Below are 17,484 nucleotides of genomic sequence, written 5' to 3'. Positions count from 1 at the left end.
TAAGGCATAATTTGGAATTCCAAGAGTGGGTCGAACCCAATAAATGTCTCCTAACAGATTTTGCATATTATTTAAAGTACAATTGGCTGGATTGTTTATGCGGGCAACTTTGGGTTTTACTGTTTGTCTTTGCACCACATAACCTAAATAGTCATAAGGAGGCATTGTTTGAATTTAAATCCACAATACAAGGCTGGAGCAAAATGTTAGTTCCGTCAGCAGTCTCAATAGATAAAATTTTCTTACTTTGACATACACTATCTTGTGCTCCCAAACCTACTAAAGTAGTAGGGGGTTTTCTTTTAGGCCATCCTTTTGGCCATTCAACTGTTTTTATAATAGATATGTCTGCTCCAGTATCTAGCATGCCTGTGAAAGGCTGCCCCTTAATAGTAATAGTAAGAATAGGTTTATTATTTTTTTGTAAAAAAGCAGTTAACCCTATGATATCAATATTTTTTGACTTTTTCGTTTGTCCCTTATTTTTAGTGTTACACTTAAAATAGGGAAGGATTAACAATTGAGCAAGATATTCTCCTTTTCTTATCTCCACATTATTAGAGACATGGATCAAGATGGAAATTACCCCCGTACAAATTCTTATTAATTACATCAGTATGTACCAGAAGGCCCTTCAAAATATTATCACTGAGACCAAGAAGTAACCCCACAGTATTCTTTGGAATAGGGCCCACATATTCAAAATCTATTTTATGAGGATTATTAACAATCAAGAATCATTGAGAATGAGGGGCTGGTAAATACATAGTAGCACTTCCTTGAGTGACTATAGCAAGAGTCATTACATTTTGTAAAGTTATAGGAATGGTCTTGTCCTTAATTGTCATATTTTTCAAAAGTCCTTTTAATTTTTTGAGTTTTTGTTCAGAAAATTGTTCCTCATTTTGTTTGGGGCTGAGAGAACACCCCCTTATTAGTTCCCATGATTTTTTTGTAACTCATTTCCATCCTTATAAAATTTAGATTTACATTTACTTTTCCAATGTCTCCCCTTCTTGCATCTAGGACATATTCCGGGGAGTGTTGATTTCTCCCCCTTTTGTCTATTGTTATTTGTTTGTAAGGGGATTCTACATTCTTTCTTTATATGTCCGGGTTTTTCACAATTAAAACACTTTCGCTTATCTATATCCTGTATTCTCTTAGTTTCAATTGCTGCTATTGGTGCCTTATGTTTCACTGTTCCTATATTTTGACATGTCTTCATATACTCTAAAACATTCCCGACCTCTCTAATGGACCGGATAGCGGCCTGACAGTCTTTATTAGCATTATCAAAAGCTAGTTGCTTGATCAGCATTTTTTACAATTTTGCATTTTTTATAGTTTTTTTAAAAATAGAATCCTGTAGTTTCCCGACAAAGGAATTGTATTACAACTGGGTTATTTTTTTTTAACTGTTTGATTATGTAATTTGTTTTGCCTTTTCACTAAGCCACATTTGTCATAGTAAATATTGTTGTTTGGTAAGGATCATTTTTGTTACTGTATAGAAATCATAAGGGATTCAGTTCTCAGCCCAAGAGTGCAAGAATTTAATATAATAAATTAGAAACAAGCCCATATAGCATGCATGCTTTTTAAAAAGAAGATATATATATATATATATATATATATATATATATATATATATTATCAGATTTAAGCCCTCTCCAATCAGTTGTTGCAATGAACCAGCATTAAAAGTAACAGGGAAGGTAAAAGCTAAATACGCAGGATAGTAAAAGCATAAGTGTGGGCAGAACTGGATCCGTCCTGTGTTCTAAAGGATATATAATTTTTGCCACAGGGGCCGAAGGGGTAGTAAGTGCTGGTACCAGGGCGCTCACTCCCACTTCTTTACCTGGGCTTTTTGAGGCAAACATTATTTTCTTCTGTTTTGTTTTGTTTTACATGTACTAAATCTTTCTGACAATTTATATACCTGGGATGATTTTTTGGTTTTACTTTCTAAATCTAAAAGCCTTGCTGTCAATTGGTTGAATGATCATTTTAATTAAAGACTAAGTGACCCAGCACTGAGGGAGGATTTTCTCCCCTTGCCAATAGGCTGTCATAATTTTTTTGAACTTTATCCCATATTTCTTTATCTAAAGTTCCTTCATTGGGAAATCAAAGATTATATTTTGCTGCTAGATTATAAAAAGCTGGTAGCTTCTTATATGTTATCTTTCTCTTATATTGCTTTAAAAATGATATGCTATTTTTATAAAAGAATTCTTACTTACTTGATTTTTCATAGCTGCTTACCTCTTTCTGCAGCGGCCTCCTCCCTCTTTTCTTTGGGGGGCTCGTTCATGTCCCATAGCTGCTTACCTCTTTCTGCAGCGGCCTCCTCCCTCTTTTCTTTGGGGGCTCCTTCAAGTCCCTGTTTGCGGGCGCCACGTGTGGGGATTCCTCCCCGGGACTTGGGAGGGAGAGACCTGAAATGGACATGCGAACAGCTGCCTGATGAGCAGCTGCCCTGAAATGAAAACATGGACAATTGCCTGATGGGCAACTGACAACTTTATTCTGTAGAACTGAGTTTTTATACTTTTTTCTCCTACACCAAAACCACAACTTTAAAAGGAAGAAAAACATCAAAGTACAATCTCAAACACAATGCAGAATGATTGATATAGAACATACGTCATATGCTTGCAGAACACAATCATGGAGGGAAAATTAAGAAACAAGAAGAAACAAAGAGGCCTGGTTAAAGATTATTAAGAGCATGATTACAGCCAGTTCCCGCTCTCACCGGTGGGTTGGGGGTGAGAAATTCCGGAAAGACCAGAAGTCACCCAGAGTCTCGGAAAGCTTGACCTTTCGCCAAACTGCCTTAACTCTTTCGGAACCTTTCGTTCCTCAGGTTTCTTCCATGTCCTCCATCATGTGCTAACCTCAGAAAGCCATTGCTACCCTGTGAGTTAATGTATAAGTTGCACAAATCATCAGGGAAACAATATTTTATTATTAATTAACAAATTTTGGAGCTGGGCGTGGTTGCGCACGCTTGTAATCCCAGCATTTGGGAGGCTGAGGCCTGGGGATCGGTTCGAGGACAGCCTCAGCTACTTAGCGAGGTCCTCTACAATTTAGTGAGACCCTGTTTCAAAAAAACAAAGAAGCCTGGCGTGGTGGCGCACGCTTGTAACCTTGCTGGCTTAAGAGACACTGTTTCCACATAAAAATGTAAAAAAATAGGTCTGGGAGTGTAGCCCGTGGGAGTGTATCCCGGAGGTAGAAGGGCTTCCAGGAACCCCAGTACCACCAAAACACACACACACACACACACACACACACACACACACACACGAAAAAAAATGGTCAGGGGGTGCAGCTCGGAAGTCCAATGCCCCTGGGTTCCATCCCCAGACCTGGAAAAAAAATTGGGGGTAATTATGAGAGTCACCATCACAAGTCAAAACGGACACCACAATAAGCGATTTTCCAGGGATGTCTTGAAGGGCCCATAGCTGCTTTCCTTCTGCTGGAAGAAGGAATCCCTGTGGAGAAAGGTTCCACTTCCCCACCGCACCAACCACCAGCCTCCCAAGGCTCGGGGCTGGTGCAAGCTTGGGCGCTTGCCAGACACTAGCCGGTGCTTGAGTTCCAGCTGCAAAAGCGCGGTAACTGCCCAGCCATGATCGGGGAAACTGAACCACCGACTGGACAACGGCCGGGGAGAAAGACAGAACCCGGGAGACTTCACCAGCACGGCCGAGGGAGCGCGGGTGGGAGGACCCGCGGGGCCCCAGACCCGAGCCCGGCCGGCGCGTCGCCGTCTCGGGCGGGACTACACTTCCCAGCGGGCGCAGCTCCGGCGGCGGAGGCTGGCCGGGGCGTGTCTAGGGAGAGGAGCCATTCTAGTCCGGCGCTGGGGCATCTTCCCCCGGCACCGCGGGCCCGCAGACATGGTCGGGCCGCTGCTGCTGCTCCTTCTCCCGGTCCTCCTCTACGTGGCCGCGCCCCACGTCAGGTCTGTGGAAACGCACTGCGTTCTCTGGCGGGTCACGAAGCCCTTTCCTTCCTTCAAAAGAAGGAATAGGAATCGAAGGGGGGACCCTGGGGGGTCCCCAAGATGGCCGAGACTGGGAACTGAGTGGGCTGCAGGCGCGGTCCAGGTGCTCTGGATGGGAAGGGCGAGTCCCCGGGACCCCGGCCAGGGTCGTGGCACCCTGCGTTGCTGCCCTGGGCCATTTTCGTCCAGCACCACCTGCCTGCCCGGCTGCAGGGAGCCCCGAGAGCCAGGCTCCTGCGCACGCTCGAGAGGACGGCCTGGCGGGTTTCAGGCCCGAGAATGGGATGTGGCCCCGACACTTTTTCTCCCTTAACTGCCACGCCGGGAACTAGCACGGTCTAGCTTTTTGCTTCCCGCCTTTGAGGTAGAAAGGAGCGATTCCACGTTTTACTCTCCGAAACTGATGGGAGCCCTGATATCTGTAGCCCACCGCCTGCCCTCCGGTTGTTGTCGGACGCGTGCGTTCCCGAGGCAGGTGTACAGGAGCTGGCGGTGAACCCCAAGAGTGGTTGTCATCCTGGGCTGCCCTCGGGGCCGGGGCCGGGGTGGGGCATCTGCGGTCAAGCCGAGGGGCCGGAGGGGGTAAGGTCCGGGAGAACCGGGGGTGGGGTGGGGAGTGGTCTCTTGACCAGGCGACAGATCAGCCCTAGGCTGGACAAATGCTTAAGAGAATCGGCTGCCGGCTGGACAACGGGCAGCCTGCTGATTGGTTGTGAGTAAGTCACCAGTAGTGACGGCCGGCCAGTGGCTGAAGATCCGCCCTCCTTCCCCAGGGGGCGTGGTCATAGTTCCAGTGGGTCTTGAAGCCCGGCCAGGGACCAGTATCTCTGCTCACCATAGCATTGGTCAATGAAGGCTGGCCTGCCTTCCTGTCTTATTTCCCCTTCCCTCCCAGGTATCCCTCTTCCCGTTAAACTTTTGCTCCTTTCTGAGCCCTCACAGGCCTCACCTGTAGGACAGACACATGGTGTTCATGCGCAGATGAAAACATAGCTTAAAAATCCCTTTGCACTGCAAGATCCTTTTATCCACATAAACTCTCAATGAAAAGTTGAACCAGATTTGAAAATAGGGCACATACCCCAGTGAAATTTTTTCTGAGAAAGATACTCTAAAGGCTTAGCCCCAATCTCGCTAGGTCATGGGAGCCAGGCAGAGCTGGACTTTAGTAGTTGACTTTTTTTTTTTTTTTTTTTATCATTCCTGCTGGTTAAAAAGGAGGAACTAAGGACAGGCCCCTCCTAATTTGTCATTTGGAGCTCGAGCTGACCGGATGTGAGCAACAGAGCCAGGGGGCTTGTTCCCTGACCAGGGAGGTAGGAGTTGGTGGGCTGCATGAGTTCCTTCGCAGGTCATTTCAGTGGCTAGGAGTGTGTACCTTGCAATTTTAAGTTCAGTGAAAAAGACGGAAATGCAGCTTCTGGTCAACAGATATTTTAGTCTCAAGATTATAGAAAAAAGAAAAGAACAATCTAAGAACACAAGTATGTATTTGTTCATGTGGAAAAGCAGTATACTGTAGTGCTTCGGAGCAAGGACACTCGTTAGAAAGTTTAAGACATGAGCCAGGCTTGGTGGCACATGCTTTTAATCCTGGTACTTGGGAGTTTGAGACAGGAGGATCACAGGTTCATAGCCAGCCTTCGCAAATTAATGAGGCCATCAGCAACTTAGCAAGACTGTGTTTCAAAATAAAATAGGACTGGTGGTATAACTCAGAGGCAGAATATCCCTAGATTGAATCCCTCATTCTAAAAAGACAGACAGACAAAGACTCAAATCCCCACTCCTTCAGTTATTAACTCTTTGTCGTGTGTGTGTGTGTGTGTGTGTGTGTGTGTGTGTGTCTGAGATCGATTCCAGGGCTTCATGCACGCTAAGGGCACACGTAACCACCAAGCTGCATCCCCAGCCTATCTTGTTTTTAAGTGTGTAAATGTATGTGAGTTTGGGTTTTTCCTTGTTTTGTTTTGTCTTAGACTTCACACACTTTCCTAATCTTAACTTTCTGAATTGGATTAGCAATTCCTTAAGACCATAAAATGCCAGCGTGTGCAGATGGACATGCGGAGACCAGTTCTTTCCTCTTCCTGGCTGGGTCTTGTGCTTTTCTAGCCCACACACCTCCCAGACTCAGCTCAGACTGAGTCCATGTGCCTGGCTCTCCAAACATTCATCCAGTTCTTGTGCTGCACAGAGTAGCTCTAAGGTTTGCCCTTGTCTTCTTTCCTCCAACCTTTTTTTAAACTTACAAAAAAGACAGTAGTGGAAGGAACCAAAGCCAACCTGAGCCTTGGGATCTGAAGACACAGAGTTGCAGAAACCCCCCACAGGGATGGGATAATGAAGAACTGATGAGCTCTCGTTGTCTGCAGGAAGATGCTGTCCAATGGGGTGTGCACGTCTCCTGTCCAGCTTCCTGGGAAAGTGGCTGTGATCACTGGAGCTAACACAGGCATCGGGAAGGAGACTGCCAGAGAACTGGCTCGAAGAGGCGAGTGCACTCGTTCTCAGTTCTATCCTGCTTACATTGATGGTCATCAGTCTTGGAATTCAAGAACTCCAAGCACTTCATTGATTTGCTAGTATGAACCTAACATGCTTTTCTTTCTTTTTCAAATTTTATTTATTGATTGATTGATTGATTGTATTGGGGATTGAACCCGTGTATATTCTAGCTCTGAGCTATATTCCCAACTCTTTTTAAATTTTTTGTTTTAAAACAGGATCTGTCTAGGTTATCGCTAAGTTGCTGAGGCTGGTCTTAAACCTGTGATCCTCCTGTTTCTGCCTCCCAAGTACTGAGCCCTTTTTATTTTATTATCTATTTATTTTATGGCACTGGAGGTGGAACCCAGGGGCCTTCTACCTCTAGGCTATACCTCCAGCCCTGTTTTTATTTTTTTTATTTGGAAACAGGGTCTTGATAAGTTGCTGAGAGCCCCACTGATTTGCTGAGGCTAACTTCAAAACCTTCGATCCTCCTGTCTCTGCCTCCCAAGTGCTGGGATTACAGGCATACTACACCATGCCCAGATCCTAGGATGCTTCCTCACACATAATTAGCATTTAACAAATGTTACTGATCTATTTTTGTTTCCTGGTTTGCTTCAGATACCTCTGTTGTGAAATATGGGTAAAAATTCCTGTTTAAGCCTGGTATGGTGGCACACACTTATAATCCTAGAATTTGGGAGGCTGAGGCAGGAGGATCGCAGGTTTGTGATCAACCTCAGCTACTTAGTGAGGCCCTCTGCAACTTAGTGAGAACTGTTTGGAAATAAAGAATAAAAAAATAGGGCTAAAGGTGTGGCTTAGTGGTAGAATGTCCCTGGTTTCAATCCCCAGTACTGCAAAAAACAAAACAAAACAAACAAAAACTGTTTAAAAAGAATCTGGAGAAAATAACAGTCAACATCAGTAATAATTCTCTAACTCTATAGCACCCACTCAAAAACAAAGCTGACAGTTTCTTTCATATATTTTTGACAGGAGCCCGTGTATATTTAGCTTGTCGGGATGTGCAAAAGGGGGAATTGGTAGCCAAAGAGATCCAAGCCACAACAGGGAACCAGCAGGTTTTGGTGCGGAAACTGGATCTGTCCGATACTAAATCTATTCGAGCCTTTGCAAAAGACTTCTTAGCAGGTAAGTGTAGAACCAGAGATTATGTTGTGGGTCTTACAGTCAACATGGCAGACTTAGTTAAAAGGAAAAGATCTGTCTTCTTCTAATATGTAGAAACAGTGGATAAAATATAGCCCCATTTTTTTTCTGCTAAGGATGAAACCAAAGGGCATTCTACCTTCAGGCTATACACTCAACCTTTTTTATTTATTTTTTATTATTTATTTTTTATTATTTATTTATTTATTGTGGTACTAGAGATGGAACCCATGGGCATTTTACTTCCAAGCTACAGCCCCAGCCCTATTTTTTAATTCTTTATTTGGAAACAGGGTCTCAGTGAGTTGCAAAGGGCCTCACTAAGTAGCTGAGGCTGTCTGCGAACACGATCCTCCTGTCTCAGACTCCCCCAACCCTTTTTAAAATTTTTCATTTCAAAACAGGATTTTGCTAAGTTGCTGTGGCTGGTCTGGAGCCTGTGATCCTGCTGTCTCATTCTCCCATTTACTGGTGTGCACCACCCTGCCTGGCTTATATTTTAGCCCAGGAATCTTGAGCTGAGAAATGAACATAGAAACCTTTAGCATCTCATCAAAAGCAAATCCAAGAACACTCTGATTCAGAGATGACGTGATCCTTCACATCACTCAGGGATCTAGGCCTCCCAAGGAATACAGCTCCCACTGCTGTGGACTTACAGCCATAAATCACAAGCCACGGGAGGAGGTGAACCTCTAGAGAGGGTTGGCAAATTTCTTTTAGGATCTGAATCCCAGAGCCATGGATGCATATAGAAAAAAAGCCTTTTTTCTTGCTCTGGAGTCTTTCCATTCAGCTTGGGATGTCTTACTATTGGGAAAGGCGATAGAAAACTTCACCAAAGCAGTGATTGAGCAGATCCTGAATCGGAAGTAATGAAAATCCATTCTGTGGTGTAAAATGGGATTTTGACTTGTCATAAAAGGATGTAGGGTTTACTAGTATTATACTGAAAAATAATACAAAATAGTTGTGTAGGCCAAATGGGGGAAACACTGGAGTCCTACATTCCCACTTCCGGGGCCCGGGCTGTGTGGCACCTTTCTAAGATGTCACAGCTGTGGCTGGCCACTTCTATTCATCTTCTCTTCCCTGCAGAAGAAAAACAGCTGCACATCCTGATCAACAATGCAGGAGTGATGATGTGCCCCTACTCCAAGACAGCAGATGGCTTTGAGATGCACATGGGCGTCAACCACCTGGGTAAGACATCTGGCCTCATTACAAAGCTAAAGGGAACCTGACGTTCTCCTTGGAAAACTTAGGGGTCAGATCCAGCCTTCTTTGTGTTATAATTTGAGCCAGGAGCCATAAAATGAGTAGTTTCTACATGCCTACTGCACCTGTTCTAGCTTCTGCCCACTTTTTAATCCGCCATTTAGATTTGGTTTACCTTGGGGGCATATTCTATAGTCTGATGGGACTGGGGCTGTGTGGCTTTCTTAGAAGTGTTCTTTGTGACCAGGTAGAGTTCACCTGTTCTTAGTGTCAGCCACGGTTGGAATGAGACAGGGCTTTATGGTCACATAGTTCAGATCTACCCCATATAAGGGTATCTCATGTCTTTGTTTCTTTCTGTTTCATTAAACCCTCACTGAACTTGTTCTCTAGTTGACAATGAGAAGTTGAGGTAAAAGGCCTTATTCCTGAATTCTCTGCCTCCTGCAGCTGTGTTCTGCTCACCACTCTTCCTCTTAGCCCACAGGAGCCCTGAACTCTGTTAATCCTATCTCAACAGGTCATTTCCTCCTGACCCATCTGCTACTGGAGAAACTGAAGGAGTCAGCCCCGTCACGTGTAGTAAATGTGTCTTCCCTTGCACATCACCTGGGAAGGATCCACTTCCATAACCTGCAGGGCGAGAAATCCTACCACGCAGGTCTTGCCTACTGTCACAGCAAGTTAGCCAACATCCTTTTCACCCAGGAGCTAGCCAGGAGGCTGAAAGGTGGGCTTGGGTAAATGCGTGTGGAGCCACAAGTCTGGGAGGTAGCTAGAAGCCACAAGAATCGAGACCTCACAGGACATAGGACCTGCTTCCGTGACTGCAGATGGGGAGAGTTTTAGTCAACAGCCCGCACTGAGTATTGGAGGTGGCTAGCTGGAGACAGGAATTCCAACTTTGATTCTGAGGGCTTTGCTGCTCACTAGCTGTATGGTCAGCAGCAAGTTACTTCACTTTTCAAACGTAATTCTCCATATGTAAGCTGAGACTGTTTCACATGTTATTAAAATCAATTCAGGTCTCATGAGCAAGTCGAGGTTTTTTTTTTTTTTTTTTTTTTTTTTTTTTTTTTTACTAGAATAAAACATGTTCTGTGACTCAAGGGGGAGAGGAGACAGTGTCAAATAAGAGGGAAAGTATGCTTGCAAAGGGAACTCTCCAGTCATGAGTAAACAGTATTGTCCCCTCTGGATTTCTAATAAAGAGAAAGGAAACCAAATCCAAAAGGGTGATGCTTAGGAGCTGAGACAGGCAGAATTGAGGGATCCAGGTACAGGATCCCCACTGTTGGAGCAGGTCCATCTGTCACATGGTCCAGCCACAGATGAGAGGAAGGAAGCTGGCGATCAGGCTCAGTTCATGCACCCAGTCTGTGCCCAGGGCATGGCAGCTTTATTAGTTCAGGGTAGATGATGATAACAATGGTGAGAACCATCCAAAGGTTGGTCAGGGAGCCAGGACGGCCTGGAGACAGAAAGATGGGTCCCGTGTAAGAGTCAGGTAAAAGCAGAGTATACACCATGGAGGATTGTGAGGATTAGGTAGAAAATAGCTATGGTGAGTGAAGTATATGAACCCTGCCATAGAAAAGATTCATGCATCCAGCCATTCCACAGACATGTATTCCATGCCCTCGCTAGGGGAATAGGAATGAGCTGGCACACAAGACAGGTAGTCTCTTCCTTGATTCATTTTACATCATTTAATGGAGGAAAAGTGTTTGTATAACTATCACATGTAAAATCAGCCTAGTAACACATGAATAATTCTCAGTGTAAAAAGTTCCAGTAGTGTGGAAGTACATAATATCAAAGGTAAAAACCCCTTCATTTATTCCTCTTTCTCACTTTTTCCCTAAGTGACCACTGTCAACAGCTTGTTCACCCCTTTTCAGTCATTTTCCTGAGCATTTAGTTTATGTCTACGTCATATACAAGGAACTACAATTCTAGCATGATGTCTTGGTAGTTTTCTCATTTACCCATATTTGCTTTGTTGGCTGATTTATATTTCTTTTTTTAAAATTTAAAAATTTTTTTTAATTTATTTTTTTTATTGGTGCACTGTATTCATACATCTTAATGGGATAAAAAAAACTTTTGTAGACATACGGCTGATTATATTTCATAGTATAGCTGTATCTTAGCTATTTTATATATTACCTCAATAACATATAGATTGTTTCCTTTTTGTTATTTAATTATAATCATGATAATGTTACAAAGGAAAAATGCAAGGACCTATAATGGATTTGGCTTATTCAATCTGAGGTACAAAGAAGATGTCTCTGAGGAAGGAAGTTGCAGGATAAGCCCTTAAAGATGATTAGAAACTAGATGGGTGATAGTTGAAGGCGGGATGAAGAGACTGAGGAATGTTCCAAGCAGAGGGAAGAAACTATAGGAAAGTATGGCCTTGGTTGAGAAACAGAAAAGACTGTGATGGCTAGAATAGAGGACCAAGCTCAAACTGAAATGTAGGTAGAGTCCAAGTCTTCAGAAGGTACAGTAAGCTTGGCGCGCTGGCACATTCATGCAGTCCCAGTACTTGGAAGTGAGACAGAAGGATCACAGGTTCAAGAACTGTCTCAGCAAGTAGTGAAACTCTCACCAACCTAGCGAGACCTTATTTCCAAACAAAAATAAAATAGGGTTGGGGATGCAGCTCAGAGATAGAATGCCCCTGGGTTTAATCTCTAGTCACACACACACACACACACACACAGATACAGTAATAATTTAATGTTTATTCCAAGAGCAGTAGAAAACCTTTGTAATTAAAGTCTTTTAGAAATGGTCAGGAGTAGCCGGGCGTGGTGGCGCACGCTTGTAATCCCCGTGCTTGGGAGGCTGAGACAGGAGGATCACACAGGTTCGAAGCCAGCCTCAGCTGCTTAGTGAGGCTCTCAGCAACTTAGTGAGACCCTGTTTCCAAATAAAATACAAAATGGGTCTGGGAGTATAGCCTGGAGGTAGAAAGCCTCTGGGTTCCACCCCAGTACCACCAAAAAAAAAAAAAAAAAAAGAAATGGTCAGGAGTACGCTGGGTGTGGTGGTGCACGCTTGTAATCCCTGTGTTTGGGAGGGGGAGACAGGAGGATCGCTCAGGTTCGAAGTCAGCCTCGCTGGCTTAAGAGACTCTGTTTCCAAATAAAAAATATAAAATAGGTCTGGAAGTGTAGCCTGGAGGTAGAAGGGTTTCCAGAAACCCCAGTACCACCAAAAAAAAAAAAAAAAAAAAGGTCAGAAGTAGATGCAGAAGGGAATTCCAGTAGCGGAGGTGAAAGAGGAAGGTGGCTTGGGTGAGGTGGAGGGTATCACTTCAGTCAGCATCCTCATTACTGTGACCCAAAAGAACCTGACCACAAAACTTAGAGAAAGGAAGATTATCTGCTCACAGTTTCAGACATTTCAGGGGATCAGACATGTTGGGTTAGATGAAATTTGCAGAACTCAGGATGTGGCAGTGGAAAGCAAAGAGGGAGAGAGCAAGTCCTCCTCTCTGGAGGCCAAAAGCAACAGGGCAAGCATGGGGATTCAAGGACACAGCACGGTCCAGGGCTACGCCTTGAGTGACGCGCCTCCTACAGCCATCGCCCACAGGACTAGGTTACCACCCAATAAATCCATTCCAATGGCTTTATCCACTGATGGGATTATGACCCTCAGAATTTAATTATATCAGCTCTGATCATCAACATATGATCTCTTTCAGGGAACATCCTATATCTAACCATAACAGTAGTAGATACTCCTGAGAGATATTTAGGATGTGGAAACCACAGAGCTTGTTGATGGACATGCAGAGTGAGGTGGGGGATCCTCAAGGCTCCCGTGTGTCTGGTGGGGCGTGTAGAGGTTAGACTTAAGAGAAGTTTGCACTTGGACAGGTCATCTAGGGCAGATGCAGAGTGAGCATCTGGAAATAATACAGTACCTTATCTGCAGCTTTAAAATCCACAAAGATTTGAAAATTCTCTTTTTTTTACAAGCTTTACACCAAAACTCATTTGGCAGCACAACCTCACTTATGCTAGGGAGATTAGACAATCTTTAGCATATGTATATATCTCGTATTACCATTCTTTTCTTTTCTTCTTCTTTTTTTTTTTTTTTTTTTTTGGCAGTTTTGGGAGTTGAACCCAGGGGCATTCTACCTCTGAGCTACGCCCCCAGTCCTATTTTTTATATTTTATTTTAAACAGAGACTCACTAAGTTACAGAGGGCCTAACCAAGTAGCTGAGACTGGCTGTGAACCTGCAGTCCTCCTGTCTTGGCCTCCCAAGTACTGCAATTACAGGCATATGCTACCATGCCTGGCTCTCATATTGCCCTTCTAAAATCAACATTTTTGGCCTCAAAGTTCCCAGTGGAGGACTGGGGATCTGAAATACCGTATGCAAAAGTATCATGTGCCAGGCACAAATCTAAGCTGTACCCTAATCTTCAGAGCAACCCTGTAAGTTGTAAATATTGTGATTATCCCCATTTTAGAGACGAGAAAGTGAATCACAGAGAAAGGAGCTTGTCCAAGGCTACACGGCTCAAGTGCGGGGTTGAAACCAGGCAGCGTGGCTACAGAGTTCGTGCTTGTAACCACCTCCGTCTGCTGGCTCCTCTAGTCTGGAGTTATAGAGAGGGGAACTAGTAAGTTAGGAGAATTCCAGGATTTAAAGTATTGGGTAGAAAATGACAGAGCATGGCCAAGAAACAGACAAAGCAGCCAAAATAGTTAGGAAAATCGAATGGGGTCATGGAAGCCAATGAAAAGAGGATTTTAGAAGGAGGGTCAACAGGGTCAAGTACCCCTCTGCGTTTTGTGTCCTGGCTCTGCTGCACTGGCCGGGTTGATGACCTCTGGGAGCCTCAGCTTCTCTGTCTGTGAATGGAAGTGTAGATCACCTCGAGCAGCACTTGTGACGGCAGTCGGGGTAACAAGTTCCCTTATTTCAGTGCTCTCTTCGGCTGTTCAATTAGATTAAGTCCTGTCTTCCTCTCTTAACGATGGCGCCCCTCTCCCACCCTCTGCCGCCACCAGGCTCTGGCGTTACGACGTATTCCGTACACCCCGGCACAGTCCAGTCTGAATTGGTCCGGCACTCATCGTTCATGAAATGTATGTGGTGGCTTTTCTCCTTCTTCATCAAGACCCCTCAGCAGGGAGCCCAGACCAGCCTGCACTGTGCCTTGACGGAAGGTCTTGAGACTCTAAGTGGGAATCATTTCAGGTATGAATGTATCTGTTTTCAAAGGTGAGATTTTGTTGCCCAGAGGAGCCGGGTGTGGTGGCACATACCTATAATCCCAGTACTTGGGGGGGCAGAGACAGGAAGATCTCTGGTTTGAGGCCAGCCTCAGCAATTTAGTAATACCCTCAGCAATTGAGCAAAACCATCTTCCAAAATAAAAAATAAAATAGGGCTGAGGGTATAGTTCAGAGGTAGCATATCTCTTGGTTTATTTTCTAGTATCAACCAAAAAAAGGAGGGGGCATAAAGGTATAAGACACGGGATGGGAGGATCCTTATGGGGCCAGATGTTTCCAGAGAGCGGTTCCCTGACATGGTCTTTCTACTCTTTTCTGCTTAAGAAAACACACCAGTAAGACCAGGTTGTGCTGGTCATACTGGTGTGTTTTCTTAAGCAGAAGTTCTATACTTTGAAGGCTTGTTTTCAAAGTACAGAAATTTTTTTTTATGGCAGCACAGTTCACAGTAATCAAATTACAGGGATCCAACTTCGGTGTCCATCAACAGATTGAATGGATAGAGAAAATGTGGTACATAGACACAATGGAGTTTTACTAAGCCACAAAGAATATAAAACGTCATTGGCAGGAAAATGGGTGGAGCCAGAAAACCTTATACTAAGTGAGATCAGCCACTCTCAAAGTCAAGGGCCATGTCTTCCCTCACTTGTGGAAGCTAGAGAGAAAATAGGAGAAAAACACCAGACTCCTGAAAATGAGGACAGAGGCCAAAAGAATAATGGTAGGGACTGGAGGAGGGAAGAGGAGAGGGGAATAGGATGTTTGAAAAAGGAAACAGAGCCAGGCATGGTGGCGCACGCTTGTAATCCCAGCATTCGGGAAGCTGAGACAGGAGGATCTGGGTTTGCAGCCAGCCTCAGCTACTTAGTGAGGTCCTTTGCAACTCAGTAGAGACCCTGTTTCAAAATAAAGAATAAAAATAGGGCTAGGGGTGTAGCCCAGAAGTAGAATGCCCCTGGGTTCCATCCCCAGCAGTGAAAAAAAAAGAAAATAAGTAAAAGGAAACAGATCAAATAATTTTCTGTTCACCAACATCCTTATTTGCCTGTGTGTGTGTGGAGGGTAGTGGTATAAAATGAGAAGCACAGCAAGAGATATGTGTGTAAATATGAATATATCACTTTGACTCTCACTACAATGTAGAATTACGTTGCAGCAATAAAATTCTAAGCAGGTGTGGTGGCGCAGGCTTGTGATCCCAGCATTCAGGAGGCAGCGGAGACCAGAGGATCACGATTCGCAGACAGCCTTGGCTACTTAGCGAGGCCCTCTGCAATTCAGTGAGACCCTAATTCAAAAAAATAAATAGACTAAAAAATAAAATATAAAAAGACTAAAAATAGGACTGGGGGTGTAACTTAGAGGTACAGTGCCACTGGGTTCCATCCCCTGTACTGCAAAAAAAAAAAAAAAAAAAAAAAAAAAAATCTAAAAAAAACCAGGAGGATATAAAGATTGAACAAAGCATTCTGATCAGAGGTGGTAGTGAGAAGACCTAGAATGGCAATGACATGTTCCTTGGGCTGGAGATTGGAGAATGAAGAGAAAGGATAAACCCAGACCCTGTCCCAGAGGACATGTGATCCCTGCGCTGTTTTTCTGTCATGGTTCTTGGCCCAGGCAGAGTGTAGGTCCATTCTCTTTTTGGTACAGAGGATTGAACCCAGGGGCGTCCTAACTGAACTACATCTGCCAGCCTCTTTTCTTTTTATTTTGAAACAAGGGCTCACTAAGTTGCTGAAAACCTGCAGTCTTCCTGTCTCGGCCTCTTAAGTACTGAGATTTACAGGCGCACACCACCACACCCACCCGCTGCAAATTCCATTCCTGACCCTCTGCTTCCTCTTCCCTTTCCCTTTCAGCGAGTGCCGTGTGGCATGGGTCTCTGCCCAGGGTCGTAATGAGACAGTAGCAAGGCGGCTCTGGGACGTCAGTTGTGACCTCCTGGGGCTCCCCATGGATTGACAGGAGGTGGTCGTTGGACCCAAAAGAAGACTCCAGCAGACAGGCAGCGTTCCCTGCTGGACACTCTCGGCTGGTCTAACCAGACCTCCTTGTTCCTGTTACTGCCGGTTTCTAGCCGTATCTCTGGTTAAGATGACCCTCACGACTTGCCCTGCTCAGCTCAGAGCCTCCTCTGAAACCTGCTCCTACCTAGGAGTCTCCGCTGATGGAGAGGACGTGCGGGCACGTGGACTCGCTTCTGCCTTCCCGCTGCATAGCGTAGTTCCTCCCAGCCAGCAGCCCTCGCTTCAGGAGCCGCTTTGAAGCCCAGCGTCGCAGTGGCCCGACTCCAGCGCGGTCACAGCACCAACATCCTGGTTCTGTCAGGAAACTCTTCACTGGATCTGGATTTGGCCTGGACTTCTCTCTGACATCCTAAAGCCACTGCTTTTAAGATACTTTCCCATGGCTCGACTACAGAAGTCGGTGGGATTTGGGGGAGGGCAGAAATAAAAAATAATAATAGTGTTAAAACTGTCATTTTCCTGCCGTTTCTCAGACCAGTAAGGAGGTAATAAAAGGAATATCATGAGAAGATAGGCATTGGGCTTTAGTTCTTTAGATTAACTATCAATTAAGTGGCAGAAAAAGCCGCAAACAAAAATTTGAAATTACAATTTTAATTTTTTTAATTTTTTTTTTTTTTTTTGGTGCTGGGGATCGAACCCGACGGCATTCTACCTCTGAGCTATATCCAATATTCTTTTTTATTTTTTAATTTGAAATAGAGTCTCACTAAGTTAAGAAGGGCCTAAGTTGCTAAAGCTGATAGCGAACCAGTGATCCTGTCTCAGACTTCCAGTCTCTGGGATTACAAGAGTGTGCCACCATGCCTGGCTGAAATCTCCATTTCTTTATTTAGAAAAATTATCTTAGGGACTGACCGTGGTATTTACTGTCAGTAATCTTTCAGCACACTTTTTTTTTTTTTTTTCCGGTACTGGGGATTGAACTCAGGGGCATTCTACTTCCGAGTTGTACTCCCAGCCCTATTTTTTATTCTTTATTTTGAAAAAGGATCTCACTGAGTTGCGGAGGGCTGTCTGTGAACTACGATCCTCCTGTCTCAGCATCCCAAATGCTGGGATGACAAGTGTGCGCCACCACGCCCAGTTTAGCATACTTCTTTATATTATCTTGACAAGATTAAGATGTGAATTTGAGGGTTTGGGTGTAGCACTTGTCTCTATGCATGAAGCCCTCGGGTCCCTAATACTGGAGGAGAAAGATTTCAATTTCCTAGATGTTTCATTTGGAAAACTTTTATGAAAAATAATGCTGCCAAATGAAGTC

At 44.4% G+C, this 17,484-nt stretch overlaps 1 protein-coding gene across 2 annotated transcripts; it reads left to right on the top strand.

Annotated features, from left to right (window-relative positions):
* Positions 1-3,920: 3,920 nt before the first annotated feature.
* On the top strand, positions 3,921-16,152 carry RDH11 (retinol dehydrogenase 11; the record flags this gene model as incomplete). 2 transcript variants are annotated; one of them, XM_080708185.1, is made up of 7 exons in its annotated part: positions 3,921-3,985; positions 6,403-6,521; positions 7,520-7,675; positions 8,792-8,896; positions 9,432-9,641; positions 13,957-14,146; positions 16,050-16,152. In XM_080708185.1, 7 exons carry the CDS (start codon positions 3,921-3,923, stop codon positions 16,150-16,152), a joined length of 948 nt encoding a protein of 315 aa, XP_080564311.1. The 2 variants fall into 2 exon arrangements, with proteins under 2 accessions (XP_080564311.1, XP_080564312.1); XM_080708186.1 differs by having other exon boundaries at positions 3,921-3,989; positions 6,407-6,521.
* Between the last annotated feature and the right edge of the window lie 1,332 nt (positions 16,153-17,484).

Source organism: Muscardinus avellanarius (genome assembly GCF_963383645.1).
Source record: "Muscardinus avellanarius genome assembly, chromosome: 12".
NCBI lineage: Eukaryota > Metazoa > Chordata > Mammalia > Rodentia > Gliridae > Muscardinus > Muscardinus avellanarius.
This window is presented reverse-complemented; position numbering and strand designations above follow the sequence as displayed.